At 38.5% G+C, this 20,657-nt stretch overlaps 2 protein-coding genes across 5 annotated transcripts in view; both read right to left on the minus strand.

The window, feature by feature from the left end:
* Positions 1–1,926: 1,926 nt before the first annotated feature.
* lrrc28 (leucine rich repeat containing 28) lies at positions 1,927–8,053 on the minus strand. The gene is made up of 11 exons (XM_077520198.1): positions 7,987–8,053; positions 7,724–7,758; positions 6,747–6,988; positions 6,613–6,653; positions 5,737–5,774; positions 5,449–5,586; positions 4,843–5,049; positions 4,643–4,745; positions 3,650–3,840; positions 3,347–3,506; positions 1,927–2,277 (listed from the first exon to the last, which is right to left on the minus strand). The coding sequence occupies exons 3-11, from the start codon at positions 6,912–6,914 to the stop codon at positions 2,208–2,210; spliced, it is 1,116 nt and encodes a 371-aa protein (XP_077376324.1). The 5' UTR covers positions 6,915–6,988; positions 7,724–7,758; positions 7,987–8,053; the 3' UTR covers positions 1,927–2,207.
* Positions 8,054–8,488: 435 nt separating this feature from the next.
* The window catches only part of igf1rb (insulin-like growth factor 1b receptor), a 48,092-nt gene continuing 35,923 nt past the window's right edge, over positions 8,489–20,657 (minus strand). For 3 of the 4 annotated variants that reach the window (XM_077520204.1, XM_077520205.1, XM_077520203.1), the window contains 11 exons: positions 19,191–19,513; positions 18,111–18,244; positions 17,848–18,007; positions 17,660–17,759; positions 16,877–16,947; positions 16,204–16,433; positions 16,000–16,107; positions 14,949–15,111; positions 14,625–14,754; positions 14,367–14,501; positions 8,489–13,604 (listed from right to left, as the gene is read on the minus strand). In XM_077520204.1, coding sequence (XP_077376330.1) covers positions 13,133–13,604; positions 14,367–14,501; positions 14,625–14,754; positions 14,949–15,111; positions 16,000–16,107; positions 16,204–16,433; positions 16,877–16,947; positions 17,660–17,759; positions 17,848–18,007; positions 18,111–18,244; positions 19,191–19,513 — 2,026 coding nt within the window. In that variant the 3' untranslated portion in view covers positions 8,489–13,132. The remainder of the gene's footprint in view (positions 13,605–14,366; positions 14,502–14,624; positions 14,755–14,948; positions 15,112–15,999; positions 16,108–16,203; positions 16,434–16,876; positions 16,948–17,659; positions 17,760–17,847; positions 18,008–18,110; positions 18,245–19,190; positions 19,514–20,657) is intronic. The other variant, XM_077520206.1, reaches the window with a different exon arrangement.

Here is a 20,657-nt window from a genome sequence, read left to right on the forward strand (position 1 = left end):
TCTGACGTCACAAATCACAGATAAACCGATAACAATAATAATAAAATAATAATAATAATAATAATAATAATAATGTGCTGCTTATGTTTTCCACGTACTGGCTCTTGATTTCAATTTGTTAAATGGATTGTTAAAAATAATAATTAAATACATAAAAACTCAGGGTGACAGAAAATAAATTAAAAATACAATTTTAAGCCCCGAGGCTGAAACAAGGTGGCGACAGAAGCACCACCACTACCACTACTACTACTAATGCAGTTGTATTGTAGATTTTTGTAATTTTAATGCCCGTAGTTTCTCAACAGATTGCTTGAAGCAGAGGAAGGAAGGATGCAAAATGGAAGGACTTCTTTCGTGCTCAGGAAAAAACGAAGAAAACGTCACAACCCAAGAAAGGTGAAGTGGGGGTGAGATAAGAATGACAGAGGTTAGAATTGAAAAGATGACGGGGAAAAGTGGGTCTGAGGCAAAAAACAAGTTTTAAGCAAAAGAAGGATGGTGGGGAGGAGAACAGGTCTGAGTGAAGAAGCGAGCTCAGGAGGCAATTTGCACGAACAAAAAAAAAAAAAATATGTACGGTAATAAAAGGACAATTTCTAGATACAGCATTGTTTTATGCGCACCTGAGTACCAATAAGTCACGTGGCCCACGGATGCCACGTTGGCGTGGGAGGAGGAATGAGCTGTCAATCACGTTCCCACCGCCTGTCACTTTGCGGCCGTTTGACACATCACTTCACACATCCGACTGCTCATCTCCTCCATCCTCGTCATCGCCTGCTTCCTTTTTTTTTTTCGGGGACAAACGCAACACAATTTCTGCACGGAACACAAGTCCGCGTCAAAGAAATGCCATCAGAATTCTTCAATGCAGCGAAAAAGCTGACTTGTAAACAAACGGCAGACTCCCCAAATGTACATTTTTTTGTGTGTGTCATGACGTGACATTTCGCAGCACGTTATGTCCAGCAGGCTGAGCAGCATCTCATCGCATCGCCCCCCCACCCAGCCCAGCCTGCATGACTCACAGGCAGGAAATTACTTGGCCCTTGCATGATGCATTAACAAACACGCGCACGTGCACAGCCTCCTGTCATGGGCATTGACTCACACAGGCTCAAAAAACTACTGCGCTGCAGGCAAACATGTAATAGAGACTGAACATCATTTATATAACGCATCAAAAATGCTAAAAATGGGGCATTGTTAATTCAGATTGTGTGTTGTAAACTTTTGCCTCGAGGACAGGTAGGTGCATCGGTACGCAACCTTTATGGACGGAAATTCTTGGCACAGTCGAGATCCTGTTTGGTAGCCTTTAAGCATTACATCGGTCATCTTGGAATTGTTTTCCTACCCCAAGTGCAGTATGGAGGACTCTTTCTCGTTGACGAGTGAGAGATTGGAGCGACAGATCGACAACACGAGGAATGGCGTCAACGTCACCTCAGCGGTGGTCCATATTCTGCATCAGTCTGTTGTGCTAAAGATGTTTTTAATTTCCCGTTGACGTTCCCACCCGCACCTACGATCACAAGCTGTGGATTATGAATTCATTCTTTAATTTGTGAGATCAAATGTGGCTCAGAATCCAGCCGCGGCTCCTTCGCATCGAGTCGAGTCAAGTGAAGTGGTTCAGGGATCTTGGCCAAGTGTTCTGGAACAAGTATTGAGAGGCAAGGTATAGTGGCGTTATAATATTCTACTAGTTCACATCTAGTGCTTTGCTAGTAGTACAAGTTGCACACAGATAGATGTCAAATAGCGCAAAGTTTTGCCTAAAAGAACACCATGTCCTAGTTTGCTAAAGTTGTGTCGAAATGTTACGAGTATGTCACAGGCACAATAAACGTACTAATATAAGCACCTTAAGATGTTCGTCAATAAAAAAAAACGACTTGTCATGGACGGCAGACCAAACAGTTAAAATTCAGTCAATGTTTACTGGCAAGGGTGACAACAGTCTTGCATGAAAAATGCGTCAACAAACAAACGCAAGGTGACGAGTCTGCTGAAAAAAGATTTCAGGGGAGAGAAATAATATCTCTCCGCCCCCTACCAAAAAACAGTTTTTAAAGTGCTTGATTACTTCATGTCTTAGAGTTATAAAAGTTATTCGGGAACAATGCGGCCCCGCCCATATCCTTTTTTTTTTTTTGGAGTTGCCAAACAGTCATTTCTCTCCAGAGTGGGAGGCGACGACTTCAGGCCTGCAGGTTAAACGTCCGAAGGCAGCGGCTGGAGCAGCAGTACGCCACAAAACTCACCGTGGTCCTAATGAGGGCGACACAAGCAAGAATACAAGCAAAAAACAACGTTTGCCTCCTTCTCAATGCAAAATTCAACAAAATAAAAACATATTAAGACGGCATGTAATGATTCGATGAGGAATGGACAAAGACATGATGTGAAATGTTCAATGGGATTGGGAGGAGTTCCCTTTATATTGCTTCAAGAGGTAAAATCTGGATTAAAAGGGTTGACCTGACACTTGCTTCTGATCCTGCATACAGGTTTACTTTCATATTTTAGACTTCTTCAAAAAATATGGAAATGTCAATACAGTTTTATGAATATTAATGTAGCTTTTAATTTTTAGGCAAATAAATACTTTTTAGTGATGTCCAAAAAAAAAAAAAAAAAAAAAGGAGGGTGACAAAATAAAATAAAATAAATCCCTATGATTAAAATCAAACATGACAGTAGGTCAAAGGTGACTTTTGTGTTTATCATTTTTAGTAAAATAAATAAATAAATAATAATTATTATTATAATTATAAACTGTTTAGATAAAGTAGAATGATGATTTTAAAACAAAGCCAAATAATTAAGTGTATTATCTTATATTTGATATATTTCAAAAATATATAGAATTTTTATTTCATTTTTGTGACGTAAGGGGACTTTTGTGTTTATCATTTTTAGTTTAAAAAAAATGTTTAGATAAAGTAAAATCATGATTTTAAAACAAAACCAAACAAATAAGTGTACTATTTTATCGTTGATATATTTAAAAAATGTATAGAATTTTTATTTCATTTTTGTGACATGAGGGGACTTTTAGTGTTTATCATTTTTAGTAAAAAAAAAACCAAAACTGTTATATAAAGTAAAATGATGATTTTGAAACAAAGCCGAATAAAAATGGATATAATATTGATTTCATTTTTGTGACATAAAAAAAGTACAGGCACAAAAAAAAAAATATATATATATATATATATATTTTACATAAAACATTTCTTTCCTGTGATGAAAAAAAACAAACAAAACAAAAACCATTTATTTATCAATGTTTTTTTTTTCCTTTTCATTGCGGGGTTAAAATGAGGCGGCATCAAACCTGCGGTGCACTCCCGCCAGGGCGGTGTGTCGCAGCGGGAAGAGTTTCGGGTAGATGACGGTGAACATGGCTTGAGTGCAGCGGTGACAGTGACCCAGCGGGAACTGCAGCAGATCCAGGAGACTCCTTGGCAGCGGAATGGGAGGCGGCAAGTTCACATCTACAAATACAACATTGACGTGATCATCCAAATAGATGCAACTACATGAATATAGCACATTTACAATTCATTTGAATATCTATAATTCCTTTCAAAACATCAGAAATAGCAGGTGCACAGAGACCGACCAGAATGGGCCTCACCTGCGGGATGGCGGCGTTGTTGGTGGTAGAGGCGGTGCAGCGTTCTCATGGCGAGCTCCTCCAGCGGGACCACGTTGTCGGCCTCCGAGGCCACCGCTTTCACTTCGGACGGCAGCCCCAGCAGGGCCTCGCTCAGCGCCTCGGCCTGGCCTTCCTGCACCGCGTCGCCGCCCCGCACAGACACGCCGCACCTGTCGACACACCACACGCACATAGAATTACATTGAGCTGTCAGAAAAATTCCAGGATCCGTGCAAGACGGTGCTATTTTTCTTATTAAAACACAAATTTGGGTGCTTTTTGGGAGGCTGGAATTGCTTTCACAGCATAATTATATGGAGGACCAAAACTGCCAAAATTCTAATTAAATAAATGACTAATTAATAAATGACTAACAGTGAAAATAAAAACTGATATAAAAAAAATATACTTTGAAAATTATATAAAATAAAATAAATATAAATGGAAATAAAAATAATTTATCATTCATCTATTTATTTAATTATTTAGTCATTCATTTTTTTATTCATTTAGTCATTTACTTATTTCTAATTTTGGCAGTTTTGGTCCGCACTACCAAGTCGAAATGTTATTCAAATGAGGGGGCGGTCCTAAGCGTGTCTTGGGTTGGACTCTGCCTTTGCAAATTGCCTGTCATTGGTCGAGTGACCAACTGCCAAAAAAACAAAAAAAAAAACAAAAAAAACTAAATAAATAAATGACTAAAAGTGAAAATAAAAACTGATATAAAAAATATAATTCAAAAATTAAATACAAATGTATTTATGTATATATACAATTTTTAGTTCTTTTTATTTACATTTATATTTATTTCTTTTGATATAATTTTCAAATGCTATTTTTTTTAATATCAGTTTTTTATTTTCCACTTTTAGTCATTTATTTATTTATTTCGTCATTTACGTATTTTGAATTTTGGCAATTTTGGTCCTCCATATAATTAACACTATTATAATTCTCAAAAAATGTTACCCGCTGCACCCGATGACCTTGTTGTACAAGTACGACGGCAGGCCTTTCAGATCTAAATTGTTGTCCACAAACACAAACTGCAGCTCGCGCGATCCTCCAAGATCTGGGGGGGGGGGGGGAAACCAAAAAAAAAACAAGCGCAAAGTCTCGCTGGGTAGTTACAGCAACAGAAAAAAACAAAGCGCGAGGAAAGTGGCGACCTAACGGCAGGAAGGTGAGCCGGTTGGCGGCCATGGAGAGCTGGGTGAGGCGAGCCAGCCGGCAGAGGTGGCGCGGCACGCGGCTCAGCAGGTTGTGGTCGGCGCTCAGGTGCTGCAGGGACGAGCAGCGGTGCAGCCGATCGGGCAGCGACGCCAGCTGGTTCATGGACACGTCCAAAGTCTCCAGGAACTGAAGGTCGCCGATCTCTTGGATAATTCATTGATACAATTCATATGGAAAAAAATGAGAATATTTTGGTTTTCTTTCCGTTCTACAACGTGCTTAAAGTTAAACTTGACTAGCGTTGAAAGTAATATTCCAACGGTGAGCCATTAAAATGTATAACTGTCATTTTTTTTTCAAATAGCCCATTGACGTTTGACAGTATGGGTTATAAAATAGAGCACTGCTTCCCTCTACTGGCCCATCAAGCTATTGCAGTTTAAAAGTAATGCCAGCAAATAATTACTGGGATGTTCAATTACGTTTCTATACTTCATACAGGACACACACACAAAATAAAAATAAATTTAAATAAATAAATAAATAAATAAATAAATAAATAATAATAATAATAATAATAATAAAGTCTCGCTGAGTCTTACCTGGTGGCAGGCTTTTGAGCTGGTTGTTGGACAGCCGGAGGTGTCTCAGAGATCTGAGTCGTCCGACCTCCGGGCAGAGCAGCTGCAGGGCGTTGCTGCTCAGGTCCAGCGACTGCAGCCGCGACAAGTTTCCGATAGCTGAAAAAAAAAATAATAATAATAATAATAATAATAATAATAAAAAGAGCCGTAAATCGGCATCATTACAGGTGAGTTCGTTTCAATGTGGAAAATAAAATTCCCTAATAACAAGCTCTTATTTTATCAGATTAATGCAGAACGACTAACCTTTGGGAATAATCACAATGTTGTTCGAGTGCAAATACCTAAAAGGAAAACAAGAACATGACAATTCACAAAGTTAACTAGAAAGTCACTTTCACTGTCAAAATGCTGTCCATTGCAAAAGTAGCCATTGTTGTTGTTTATTTTTTAGTTTGAATAGGAAACACAAAACCTTTTGTTGGAATAAAACAAATTGGAGAGGCTTGCTGTGTTGACAATGACGGTCAAAAAATGCATAAATAAGTGGGCGGAAAAAAAGGATATCCATGATTTTTGTTGAACAACAACAATATGTGTCAATACATAGAGTCAACCATTACTTTATTTTTTTTTTTATTTTAATGCTGTATTCAAGGCTAGTCGGAATTCGGACTTTTCCAAGTTCAAACCAGGAAGTGTGTACGGGAACGCCACCTAACTCGGAAATTCCACTTGCGAAGTCGGGGAAAAAAAAAAGAAAAGGACCCCGACTTTCCTACAAGTGACGTCACTCTACAATGGCATGAATGATAAAACATAATTTACTCAAGTATAAAACTTGATATCTTTCTTCATTCATAAATATTCGTCATAACTTGACTAATACCGCCCTGCATGAAATTATACGGTCAACTACTCAACTGTATGGAAATGCTTATGATATAAAGATAAAAAACAATAACTGAAGCAAAAATTGCGAGAAGGTATGTTTGCTGGAGGTAAAAATGAGTTTTGAGGACCAAAGTAAAAAAACAATTTATCACTATCCGCCATTTTGGTTGTTTACTTTCGCCTCGAACGCTTTCAGGTCGGAATTGGGAAAAACCAACTCGGATATGTCCGACTTCCGACCATCCTCAAATGCAGCATAAGTCTGCATGTCCACACATGAATACTCACAGCTCTATTAGATTCGGTAGCTTCTGTGCAAGACTGTCAGGCTGAAAAAAGCAAAAAAAATTCCAACAGAATAAAACATCACCCGATTTTGAGCGCACCTTTGAGCGATTTAGCAGTGAAAATGAATTGTTTACCAGCGTGGTGAGCGAGTTCCTCTTCATGTAGAGTCTCTCCAGGAACTGCAGGCCCTCGTCTTTCAGCAGCTCCACAGGGAAATGGTTGAGATTCCTGTAGTTGAGGAAGAGGTTCTTGTGCCGCTCCTGCTTGGCCATGAAGATGGTCTCGTGGAGCTCACTGGCCATCTTGGAAGAGGGTTCGCCTCTTCTGCAATGTCGCGTACACGTCTTCTGTCCTATTCTACGCCATCATTGACTTCCTGGACAAAAAAATAATAATAATAAAAATAATAAAATCATGGGGGAAAGTGGCTTTTTTTTAACTGCATAGAAAATTTGGTGGTGGCTCCCAACAGCTCTAAATCTGATATCATGAAAACATAATATCTGACCATTGTGCCAGCATTTGGGTGTAACTGCAAAGCAGGTGAAGGAAAAGCGAATGAGTTTAGCATAGGACAATGAGGCAAAGCTAAATTATTCAGTAATATTATTTACTACACTTTGTCAACACATCTTAACATACTTGAATGCAAATTAACTAACTAAAAGCATAAAATATATAGGAAATAAAATATTATAAATATTGTTTTGTCAGTTGCAAATTAGCATATGCAATGCACATTATTACTGCATAGGGGGTCAGCAATATAATTTATGTATATATATACCGTACATTCTACACCATTTTCGTAATTTTCTTTCTTAACTGCCTCATGGACTGCTCTAAAAATTGGTACAGAGCATTAATATTTAAAAAGAAAAAAAAAAAAAAAAAAAAAGAATGAATGAATTATTTTTTTACTTATTTGTGCCAAAGCTGCACAGTAGCAACTCTGCCTCGCCAGGAGAGAAAAAAAAAAAAGGTAAATATCATCTGTGACTGTGACTTAGCACGGCCAAGCTAAGCTAAAGCTAAATTAGCATGTCTTAGTCTGTAGCACGACAACAAGGCACAGAAGAAAACAACGACAGCAACAAAGTAAATCGCTTACCTGAAGTCTGACTGGGTAGCATATTTAAGATACGGCTGTCAAGGTCGACAAAATACAAACGTGAACGTTATGTATCAAAAACATTGAATTAAGCTAGGCTAACTCGACGCCGTTCGCTCGACTGTGAAAAACAACGTGACGTCACTCCCTCTCCCGAGGCGTTCACTCAAATCAATAATTTTTTATACATTATTTCGTTAAATATCAAGTTTAGTTGTAAACAAATAGCAACACAAGACTATAATTTAAAAAAAATGCCATACGCTCATTTTTAATTTGGTCCTTTGTGACGTCACGTCCGCTCTCCAAAGTTGTCCGGCAACCACGGACGTTTATGTTCAATTTCTGTTAATACATATTTTGGCAAATTATAAACGTGACTCGTAATAATTTTAAGGTTAAAAAAGATTTTAGTTTAGATGCAGTGCGGCACTGGTGAAAATTGTAAGCTGTCGCTCATCAAACTGATCATTTTCTAAATTATTATTGTTTTTAAAAAACAAACAAAAAAACAACTTTGATTAATCGGGCGTAGTACAATTCAAAATGATTATTTTTTTTTTTATTTCCATTATGTGTAATCAATTTTGTGGTTTACATCCAAATGTACAGTAAAATGACTGTTGATATCATGTATTCGTTCCACTTTTTAGACCATTAAACCTTTTTTTCCTTTCATCTACAACCAAATCTCTTACTCTTTGTAGTAGTGTGAACACTTTTATTTGCAGATACTTTGCCATAGAGACTCAAAGAAGACAGTCATCACTTGCATACATTTTTATTTATCTTAAATCGTATGTAGAAAAACAAACAAAAACAAGAACCAGAGAAACATTCTCCTTTTCTTTCAGCCAATCATCTTCCACCCTTAGGCATATATTTGAAAACATCATGTACAAAACAAAATAGGGAGAAAAAAAAACAAACATCCAAAACAAAACCTCATTCTAACTTTTCGTTAAGAAGGCTGGAAGGCTATTGGAAAGAAATGTACAAAACTATATTGGCCATGGATGCAAGAAAATGACTTTTTTTTTTTTTTTTTTTTAGGCCATCCAGTGGTGTAAAAAAAAAAAGAAACCAAACATCCTGATCCCTCAATTCTGTCTCTATTGCATTTAAAGCCAAAGAACCAGCTGTACCTGGCTGTCACCATGGAAACAACAAGTCCAAAAAGGCAGTATTTTTGCACCTTTTTTTCCCCCAATCTTTGAACATGTGATTTACCGGATGTGGTCCACACGGTTACAGAGTCTTCTCTTAATATTAATACCGTACCTCCCTGGGGCAAACTAAATATCTGCCCAAATATACACAAAATTCTCAACAAGACGTTCAAACTGGCTTCAAAAGTGTACAGTCGCGTATGAATGTGCCTCCACATACTCAAATGTGCGAAGAAGCGGAAGAAGATGGAGTGTTGGAGTGTTTTTTTTGCGACCAGCGACAGAAACATGGGCAGAAAATAAAATGCTGAGATGTATTGCATTATTTGACATTTTCATAATAAATAGCATCCTCCCTCCACCCCCATTTGCTGATATGTCATGATGCATGTAAAAGAGTATTTAGGCCACATCGAAAGGAGGGAGAGAGAAAAAAAAAAAAAAAAAAACAAGACCAAGTTGTAATTCACATGAAAAGAAGTCATACATTGGAAAAGTCATATTATGAGAAAAAGTCAGACTGTAGCAATGTGACAAAGAATAAATCGTAATTTTAGGACAGTAGTATTACGTAAAAATACTCACGTTTTGTGGCAAACTTGTAAAGTCAAAAGAAAATATGTCACACAAGAATAAAGTCGGAAATTAAAAATGTAGAATTCTTTGAAAATGACTTGGAAAAAAAAAAAAAAGTCAACAAAGTAGTGACGTTACTTTACCAGAACAAAGTCAGAGCTTGTACGAAAAGTCAAGAAAAGTTTCAAATTTGACCAGAAAACATCAAATTAGCACGAGAATAAAGTTGCAGCATTGCGGAAATATCATAAAGGAAAGACAACGCCCCTTAATACAACAACAATAAAGTTTACATATTGCAAGAGGTAAAAGAATAAAGTTGCATTATTACAAGTCATTGTCACAAGCAGAGTTGTACTTTCACGTGAATGAGCTACAAAAAAAAAAAAAAAAAAAAAAAAAAAGTCTGAATTATACAATTAATTTCTGTAATGCTACACCTTTGTAACAGCAGAGCTAAAATGATTTATTAAATAACATCCAAATATTGGGATCGAAATGTGAAATAAAATACTAGTAATATTTTGGCTTTTAATGCCCTTTTCTGTGTAATGTTGCAGCTGATGCCGCCCTCTAATATGCCAACTGTATTTTGTCAAATGTCGTCTTCATACTTTTTTTTTGCTGTGGTCCCCAATACTCTTTTTATTGAATGACAAGACACATTTACCGTTTCCATCCATCTATGCCAGTACAACAGCGCCTCCTACAGTTTAGAATCACAGTCACGCACCAGTGTTCCACTTCCGTCATGATCGATTGGTCATCAAAAAACAAACAAACATAATCCCCATGTTTCTGTGCTGCGGTTTGGTTTGTGGTTTCTAATTGTGAAATTAAAGTAAAGCTCCTCCACATCATAATTATAATATTTAAAAAAAAAACATCAATAGTGAGGTAGATGGATGGTTGAACGAAAAAACAGAAAATCTTCCCCCCTTTCCCAAAAAGTAGCAAAGAACCCTCACAAATGTATCAAAACAAATAGAAAAAGTTTCCAGCTATTTCTGTACAGTGATTTACAAACGCACACACAAAAAAACACACACCAATAAACAACTGGGCTGGCCACTATTCAATAAATGTTACAAATAAATTAACTCAGCCTTTTACTCAGGGAACAGAAGCCTCTTTAGCATTGTTAGCTGACTGTATTCTGCCACCATTTTTGTAGCGCGATTCAATGACATTTAACAGCAGCGCACCAAGAACCCACTCTGTTATGATTACCGTTCACATGCACTACACCGCCATTTTGTGGTACAGCACCATTTTGTAGTGCTATTTTATTTATTTGTTTTGAAGTCTACCCTCTCTCGTTTGTTAGCATTTGCGAGCTAGCTGGCCAAATTTGACATCAGGGTATATTGTAAAAGATCTAGGCTTGGACATAAACTACAAAATAATGTCATGGTGTGTTTATATATAGTTTAAAAAAAAATAATCTCTAAGTCCATTTTGGTTTATGATTGTGCCTGGTGTAATTTTGAGCATTAGCTAGTCTGAGATATAGCAGTAAGTTATCCGTGGCTTGGACGCTAGCTGAAAAAAATGTAGTGTAGATTGTCGTTTAAAAAAAATAGTAATGTAGTGTATTCATGTAATTATATAAGACATGGAAATATCAGATGCTAGTGTTGTGGTTATCTGAAAACAACTGTTAGTAAAAAAGTAAAAAAAAGTAGTGTGTTTTGTAGTGTTTTTCGACTCACGAAAACAGCTAGCATGAACGCTAGCGCGGCAGCTAGACACAACAGCTATCTGAAAACGAGGACAACAAAAAACTTGTTTGAAATTCAGCTAGCGTGACAGTTATACAGAAACAAGACTAGTGGATTTAACTGATTGTTAAACTATTCATTTTACGTTATATAAGAATTTGAAAAGAGGGGGAAATACAGCAACTTGTGCGACAGCTCGTTAAAAAAAAAACGAGCGCGCCAATACTGTGATTTGGTGGCAAAAATTGAGTGCTGGATGAAACAGGCATGTATTAACGTTTTATACTTTTGATCGCAATCAAGAACTGTTTATTTTTTTTACGGACACCAACTAACAATGCTAACAAAGCCGAACCTGAGATTTACTTGGGACTCTTTGCTATTATGGAAAAAAAAAAAAATACATCAGGTGTACTTCTTTGAAACCAGCTCAGTTACACTTAAAGGAAAAATATATATAATAAACAAAAAAATAACATGGCAAACTGCAGTGAAAACGCTCGTAAATTCAACCTGAAGGTCTCTTATATACTCATAAAGTCATATATATTTATATAGATAATCTATATTACAACCACAAGAGAAAATAAGGAATAGCAGCTCGTCTTTTCTTTTCTCTGTACAAGATGAACATGGGGACCATATAAAAAGGTAGAAAAAGTCACACCCAAACAAAAAAAAAAAAAAAAAACTGGTGTAAATGCTATTGAAAATCATAAGAAAAAAACAAAACAAAACAAAAACTCAATAACACCACCATGACTTTATGTTTTGACGTCAATTGGCAACAATTTCCGGCTCAGATTTCAAAGTCACGACAAAAGTCTCAAAATGGGGACTGAAGTATCAAAATTGTTGCAATGTTTTTTGCAGATTTTCAAACCATTCAGAATCATTTTTTTTTGTGTGTATGTTGTTTTCACACCTTTTTTGTCAGTATAGTTAACAAGCAAAAAAAAAAAAAAAAGCCAATGTATCCAACAACAAAAACTTGAATCACACGTCCATGACTCATTTTGGAAGTGATTTGACATGCATTTGCAGCACTTTTCATCAATTTGTGGCTCAGATTTTCTGACGTGATGGAACAAAAAAGTACCAACACAAAGTTACTTCCCACAGCGATTTTTTTTCCCTCTCTTTCTGCGTTATTGTACCAATGAAAACAAAAACAGCAACACAAGAAACCTCCCTCATGGAGTATCAAAATGTTTTTTTTGCATGGTTGGTTTTTGCACTTCCTCACTAAAACCTCATTCAAGAATCAAATGATTTTACACGTCATTTTTTTCCCCCCCCCAAACGCTTTCACGCCTATGCATGTCATTATCGTACCGATCAGCTCTGTTTTTCACGTCACGTCGTTTCTCGTACGTACAAGTATTTGCACCGTTTTGCGTCATTTTCTGCCATTTTTCCCATAATTTCTCTTCAAAAACGACTGAAAGAAAAAAAAAGTCATGGTTGTGTTATGAAGTTTTTTTGTGTTTCCACGTTGATTCGCGGCAATCTGCGATCGTTTGTGGCTCAGATTTTGACGTCAGTACAAAAAAAAAAATGAAGAATCAAAATGGAGACCAGAGTATCAAAATGTAGTTTTTTTTTTTTTTCATCTTGTTCTTTGTGCCTTTCGTACGTCGTTACCATAAAGGCAGCAAAATAGAGGAACTCCCCTCTGTAAGTGCTTCTTCTCCCGTTAGGTATCCATCCATAATGCCTGCCCAAAAATGGACTGAAATCCTGGTAGAAAGCACTCCTTCTTACTTATTTAAAAAAAAAAAATAAAAAAAAAATAAGAAAGCGATTTATAAAACAAGCAACTCCCTCCATGGTGTGTTTTCGGCAGCAAGGGGGCAGTGTTGCATGTGGTAGAACAAAAAAAAAAAAAATGTGGCATTACAGCAGAATAAGTTGAACTTCCCATGAGTCTTTGCTCCGTCCAATCAGCAGGCAGAAGACTGAGGGAGGGGCATGGCACGCTGGTTTTTGCGCCCCCCGTTCATGTGGGCGTAGGGCGGCAGCTCGTCCAGGGTCGCCTGCATGGCGGCCAGCGAGCCGGTCCCGTTGGGCGGCGCCCCCGTCGATGACGACGTCACGCCGTTGGCCGCTTGGTGCCCGGAGGCGGGCTCCTTGTCGGCGCAGGAGGGCGAGCCGGGGGCTAGCGAGGGCCCCGGTGAGGGCGGCGTCCGCAGCGGCGGCGTGTCCAAGGGGACGTCGTCCATGTTGTCCGCCGGGTGTTGCTGTTGCTGGGCCGGGGGCGGGCCCTGAGCGTCGGGCAGTTTGTTGTCGGCGCTGTAGAAGAAGCTGACCTCGCAGAAGGACGGCTCCAGCTCGTCCTTGACGCTGCCGATGATTTCCACGAAGGACGGACGCATCTTGGGGTTGTACTGCCAGCACATGCGCATCAGCTCGAAGCTGCAGTAATATGCATAAATCAAATCAAATTAGGCGTGATTGACATAAGCATCCAAACGTATTTCAATGGGATTTACCGCATCCAAACGCACAATCAGGATCTGATCCGGATTAAACCATTTACTATTAACTCATATGCTCCCAAAAACGTATAAATCCGTTCTATTTCAAATGTTTTAAGTGTCCCAAAGACATATTAATACATTATTTTAAGGTTAACAATGTACAACATTGTAAACAACAACAACATATAAATTTGTTCTATTTCAAATGTTTTAAGTGTCCCAAAGACGTATTTATACATTTACGTTTTTTGTTTTTGTTTGTTTTTTTATGCTAGAGCATACAGAAGGCTTTGATGCAGCCTCTCAACTGTAGTGAACGGGTGAAAAAAAAAGTGGTAGTAATTACAAAAACGTCCAGAAGATGGCGGCAGACTATAAGAGACCAGGGCCATGTTGAAAACAACTGTTTCCCCACAATTCTAAACAAATTTGTGAATAACAATGAAACTTAGCTATGTTCCAATGGATATTTCAAAATGGAAACTTGGAGACTCAAATCTTTCTTTTGGTAAGTTCCTGTTTTTATAGCAAAAGAACACAATATCCTGTGGGCCTTGCAAAATCAGTCAAAATCCAGTAAAACTACCGGGAGCGAAGCGGGTTGGGTTGGGCAACAAATTTCACACACATACTTTTTTTTTTTTTTTTTTTTTTTTTTTTTTTTTTTTTTTTTTAAGGCGCGCTCTAATGGACTTACAGCATGTCGGGACAATTCTGCGGTTTCTCCAACAGGCCTCCCTCCATGACGAAGCGCAGCACCTGCTCGTTGGACAAGCCCTGGTAGGGCTGCTCGGCCAGCGTGGCGATCTCCCACAAGACCACCCCAAATGACCTAAACGCAGACAGAATTCGCTTTTGAGGGTGACACTGCATGAGATGATGACCCCTATAGCTATATATTGTGGTGACGCCAAAATGCAGTGCTGACGTATGCAATCACGCAAGTTCGACTCACCAGACGTCGGAATTGGTGGTGAAGACGCCGTCCTTCAGAGACTCGGGTGACATCCAGCGGACGGGGAGCAAGCCCTTCCCGCCTTTGCGGTAGTAATCGGTCTCGTAGATGTCTCGCGTCATGCCAAAGTCTGCACAAAACAACATCAACAGTTTGCGTCATCATCATGGAAAAACAGTAAACGTCACGAGCTCTTGCATATAAAACAAAAAACATCATCAAGCCAATATGAAGTGTGGGAGGAGCAACTTTGAAAATCACTTATCACTGCAACAACGAGCGTCATGAAGTTCCTCTTGCGCAATTGCGTCGCGTCCCGCTTACCTCCGATCTTGACGGTGAAGTCCTCGGCCACCATGCAGTTGCGCGCCGCCAGGTCTCGGTGCACAAACTTGCTGGCGTTGAGGTAAGCCATGCCGTCCGCGATCTGGCCCGCCATCTGGAGCATTTTCTTCAGGGGCGGCAGGGACAAACTCGACCACTGCTGCTGCAGGACATGCACAAGGGGGCGCTATCAATATCAAAAAAGTGTATCTGTATCTGTCATTATTCACAAATCTGTTTAAAACACTGGGGAAGAGAGCTTTATGCAACATGGCCCTGGTTGATCTCTTATACTCTGCTGCCACCTGCTGGCCAGTTTTGTAATTACTACCATTGCTTCGACCGTTCTCTTCAGTTCAGAGGCTGCATCAAAGCCTTCTGTGTGCTCTATCTAGCATAAAAAGAACATTACAAAAAAAACAGATAAATATGCCTTTGTGAGGAAGGTAATATTCAAAATAGATTGTATTTAGACTTTTTGCGAGCAAATGAGTCAACGCAACTGCTAACGCTTGCATGTATGATTATTTTTGTCATTTGTAGCCACGCATCCTCAAATATTATGGAAATTATGTTATGACATGGACATTCTCTTCAAGATGACGAGAACGGGAATCGGGGAAGGATTACACCAAATTAGAGACAATTTAAAAAAAAATATATATATATATATTTTTTTTAAATTACTAAAAATTAAAAAGTTTCTTTTTTTGCCGCCAACTCTGTTTTTTTGTGTCCCCACTAATTCAAGATTTTTTTGATTTGAGGAAAAAAAAATGTATATATATGCATATGTGTGTCTATATATATATATATATATATATATATATATATATATATATATATATATATATATATATATATATATTATTTCCAATATATTTGATATATTTTTATTTCCATTTATATATTTTTTTAAAATTTTAATTGTAATTTATATCCATTTTTATTTTCACTTTAATTTATTTTATTTTAGATTATTTTTCTTTGCATTTTTGGTCCTGCATACCCATCTATCGCGAACCTTTTGTATGCTTTTGTTTCTCATTACCTCTTTGGGTCGGAGGGAGCGCAAGTAGCTCTTGAGGTCTCCTCGTGTCATCAGCTCCATGATGACCAGGGTGGGCTGGCCCTGAGACACCACCCCCAGCAGACGCACCTATCACAAACAGGAGTGTGAGAAGAAGAAAAAAAAAAAAAAAGAAAAAAAAAAGAATACGTGCGCCATGAAAAAGTGCGCATGCACTCTTCTTACCACGTGATGGCAGTTGAACTCCTTCATGACGGAGGCCTCGTTGAGGAACTCGATGCGCTCCCTCATGCTGGCCGACTCGTTCACAGTCTTGATGGCCACCCGCGTCTCGGGTTCGTCCTTCACCACGCCCTTGGCGATGCCCTCGTACACCATGCCGAACGAGCCCTGGCCCAGCTCGCGGCTCAGCGAGATCTTCTCGCGCGCCACCTCCCATTCGTCCGGCACGTACACTGTGCACGGGGGAAGAAAAGACGGCGGGTTGCCTTCAAACAAACTGTGACGATATAAAGTGTGATGGTGTTGATCTTACGACTTCTATCATTAGCACACAGTTGTTAACATTAGCATGAGTGGACATAATATGGCAATGACCTTTCACTTTTCCCGCTGCTGCCGTTATTAATCTATTAACTCATTCCCTGCCAGCCCAGTAAAATTTAATCTTTGACGTCTATAGCCGTCAATGGCAGTGAATGAGTGGTGCATAAATACTACAAGGTCTTGTAGGAAACGTTAAATCAGAGCGTTCGGAAGTACCTACGCTCCTTGAAGGCAGCATGGATGAGATTTTTATTCACATCAACACAACGTACACTGCACTGAAACCGAATGACAATTTAACAATTTTGGGAAATAGCAGAAGGGGGCAATCATCTGCGTCGCCTGTACTCACTTTCAGCCGCACTGAAGTATTCCGGGTTGACCGACGCGTACAGGACGCCGTTTCCAAGCCGATCGCTGTTCCTAACAGCAAGCAAACAAGTGTCAACCACAAAGCACCCCAAATCAATAGCATTTAACCGCATTTCATTTACAGTGCTCATTATAAATTGTGCATTTTGTCAGAAATAATATAAGAGCCTACACTGTCAAATTAATTCATTCAAACCCAAAAACATAAATCCGTTCTTTTATACTTTGACCTGCACTCCCCAAAAATGTATTTATATGCTCTTTTTTTTTTTTTTTTTTAATGCTAGAGCATACAGAAGGCTTTGATACAGCTTCTGACATGAAGTGGTCGCTTAAAGCAATGGTAGTTATTACAAAAAACGGCCAGCAGTTGGCAGCAGAGTATAAGTGATCAGCCAGGGCCTTGTTGCAACAAGCTCTTTTTGCCAGTGTTTTCAACAGGTTTGTGAATGATGATTAAACCTTGCTATGTTCTAATGCTTAATTGCTGCAAAACGGAAACAGATACAAATATACTTTTTTTTTTTTCTGATGAAAGAAGAGACTCATCTTTCTTTTGGTTGGTTCTATGGTTTTATAGCAATAGAACATAATATTCTGTGGGCCTTGCAAAATCAGTCAAAAATCCCGTAAAACAGCTGGGAGCGAAATGGGGGCTTTCAGTGAAAATGGCTGCGAGTTGATTGAGTTGATATATGAGGCAATCTTATCAATTTGATCGATCATTTGTCTAAAAATCCCGCATTTCACCACAACAACGCACCTTTTCCTGTTCAAAGCGAAGAGCGCGCCGGCGAGGAGGCAGATGACCAAGATGATTAAGACGGGGGCTAATATGATGGCGTAGAGGAAGTTTTCGTACCCTGATGGGGTCAAGTACACAGTAAGTCAACACTTTAACTTATACACAGTGTATCGACTATTAAGAGTGTCTTAATGTGCGTGGCTTACGTTCAGCAACATAGAGATTTATCGGTCGCGTCCAGGATCCGTTCCCAGCCAACGACGTCGCTCGGACCCTCAACGAGTAGTTGCCCGGACTTAGGTTCGACAGACGGACGCTGCGCTGTGTCCGATACAGTTGACCCGACACGCACTCGTGCTTCTCAGTCTGACACACGTATAACAAAAGAGAAACAGACAGACACATAAGCACCAGACCTTACATGGACTTTTTTTTTTTTTTTTTTTTTTTGGATGTATTTTCGTCGTACCTCCGTGCCCAGTTTAAACTTGATCTCGTACATGAGGATGAGGCCGTTGGGGTGAGATGGCTCCGGCCAGCGCAGGAAAACCGTGTCCTCGTGGCCCTCCCAAGACACCAGGCCCGGAATGTCATCTGCCTTTTCTGGAAGTGAGAAATAAAAAGAAAAGAAAAAGAAAAGAAAAAAAAAAAAAGCACGGACACTCAGAACCACGCCAGCTTCAATTAGGCCAGGGGTTGGCCAGGTTTGGCACGATAACCACATAAAATCTACACCATAATTTCATTTGGCCCAACAAGTATTTACATTAGGGCTGGGCAATATATCGAAAAAATATCGATATCGCGATATTCGCCCAGGCAATATGCATATCGCAAAGACATGTAATAATTTTCATATGGAATTTTTTGCTTTTACCTGAAATTGACTAATCAGACACAAACTTAAATGTGCATCACCATCCAATAGTTGAACATCATCTCAGGTAATTACAATTAATGAACTAGGAACACATTGAACTTGCTTATTTTACCACATGAAAAAAAATGTTATTCAATCATTTGACAATAAAAAATGTTATTTCTCTAGGTACATGTTAAATATCGATATCGCGATATTCAACAACTATATCGCATACCACGTTTCTCCAATCTCGTGCAGCCCTAATTTACATTATCAATAGTCCTATCATAATTTAGCCATTTTCCCACAATAAAATTGGTTAATTATTTATTATTTAACTGATTATTGTAAATGTATAAAAATAACTAAAATCTTATTGTAAAAATCTTCTTTGACTTATTTTATTTTAGTAAGCAATTCCACCTTCTACAAGCACTAATAAAATAGTTACCTTTTTTTATTTAATCAAAAAAAATTGTTAATTAAAAATGTCATTATAAAAAACTAAATATACTAATTATTAATCTATTACTAAAATTAACAACTGTATTTTACATAAAATACGCAAATATTAATAGGAATAAAAACAATTTAGATATTTTTTGTATTTTATTAAATAATTGGTAAGTTTTATAAAATTAAATTAATTGTAATGCATAAATTAAAAAATTAGTTGGTTCCACCAACCTGCCGGTTTGGTCCTGGAGAAAACAAACTCGGCGGCGCTGCAACGCTGCACCTGCCGGTTGCAGGCGTGAACGTCGATGCGGTATACGGTGAACGGCTGCAAGCCGAATATCTGCAGCTCGCGCTCCGTCACCGCTTGCTCCACAAAGTCAAACTCTCGCTCCGCCAGCTCCGGGCCGCCGCCGCCGCCGCCGCCGCTGCTGTTGGCGGCGGCCTGCAGGGGAGGGACGACGGTGCTGGCGTTGGAGTGAGGCCGGTGCTGGCGTCGAGCGTAGGTGGCGTTGGCAATGTTGAACAGATCTCGACGCCGGCGATCGGGTGGCCTGGAAAGACATGATTTTCACGAGTCAGCCCATCAGGCCATTTTTGGTGAACCAAAGTCATGAGTAGACCCACAACAGATTTGTCAACCTTATAGGTCCTGAAATGAAGCAGGAAGTCTGGCATTTTGCCATATTGCAGGAGTCTTTTTTTTTGTTTTTGTTTTAGAAAATATTTCCTGAAATCCACTTTTAGACATAAAGCGACATGGGGTAGGACTATTTTGTTACATCTGTCGCCACCACCTGGTCGTCTTTGATCGGCTACATTCCGTTAACGTCACAGTCCATGGAGTCAAGCAGCCGAGAGTAGTTGGAAGATTTTAAGTGGTAAATATTGAACACATTCAATGTTTAAAATGGACGGCCCGACTTGTTTTGGACTCAATTTTCGGAACAAACAGTTTTAACACACCTCAGATATACGCATAATCATTTACACACATACACATAAATAAATTTGTATTTAATTTTTGAATTTTTTTTTTATATATCCGTTTTCATTTTCACTTTTAGTCATTTATTTATTTATTCATTTTTAAAGTGTAAATTGACAAAATAAAAATAAATAAATGACTAAAAGTGAAAATAAAAACTGATATAAGAAAGATATAATTTGAAAATTACAACACAAAAAATAAATATAAACAGGGAAAATAAATAAATAAATAAATAAATAAATATACACACATTTAATTTTTGAATTTTATTTTTTTAGATCCGTTTTCATTTTCACTTTTATTTATCTATTTAGTTATTTATTCACTTATTTATTATTCATTTTTAAAGTTTGGCAGTTTTGGTCCATACTGCCAAGTGGAAATGTTATTCAAATGAGGGGGGCGGTTCTAAGTGCGTCTTGGGTTGGACTCCGCCGTTGCAAACTGCCTGTGATTGGTCGAGTGAGCAGCTCAACAAGGAAGTCTCGCCGGCTTGCAATGGAGAGCTCCAGCGATGGACGACTATCGTCTAGCAACTCAAGTCGCAAGTTGCCCTCCATACAAAAACAGTCCGATGGTCTTTATGTGTGGACCAGGCCGAAAGTGCACCACCCAAATTTTTCACAAGGGGGTGCCAGTTCATTCATGCTATCCTAGCTTTATTTATTTAATTATGTGACACTTTGATCATGTTTGCATGTTTTAAC

The sequence above is a fragment of the Festucalex cinctus genome, chromosome 4 (genome assembly GCF_051991245.1).
Source record: "Festucalex cinctus isolate MCC-2025b chromosome 4, RoL_Fcin_1.0, whole genome shotgun sequence".
Taxonomy (NCBI): domain Eukaryota; kingdom Metazoa; phylum Chordata; class Actinopteri; order Syngnathiformes; family Syngnathidae; genus Festucalex; species Festucalex cinctus.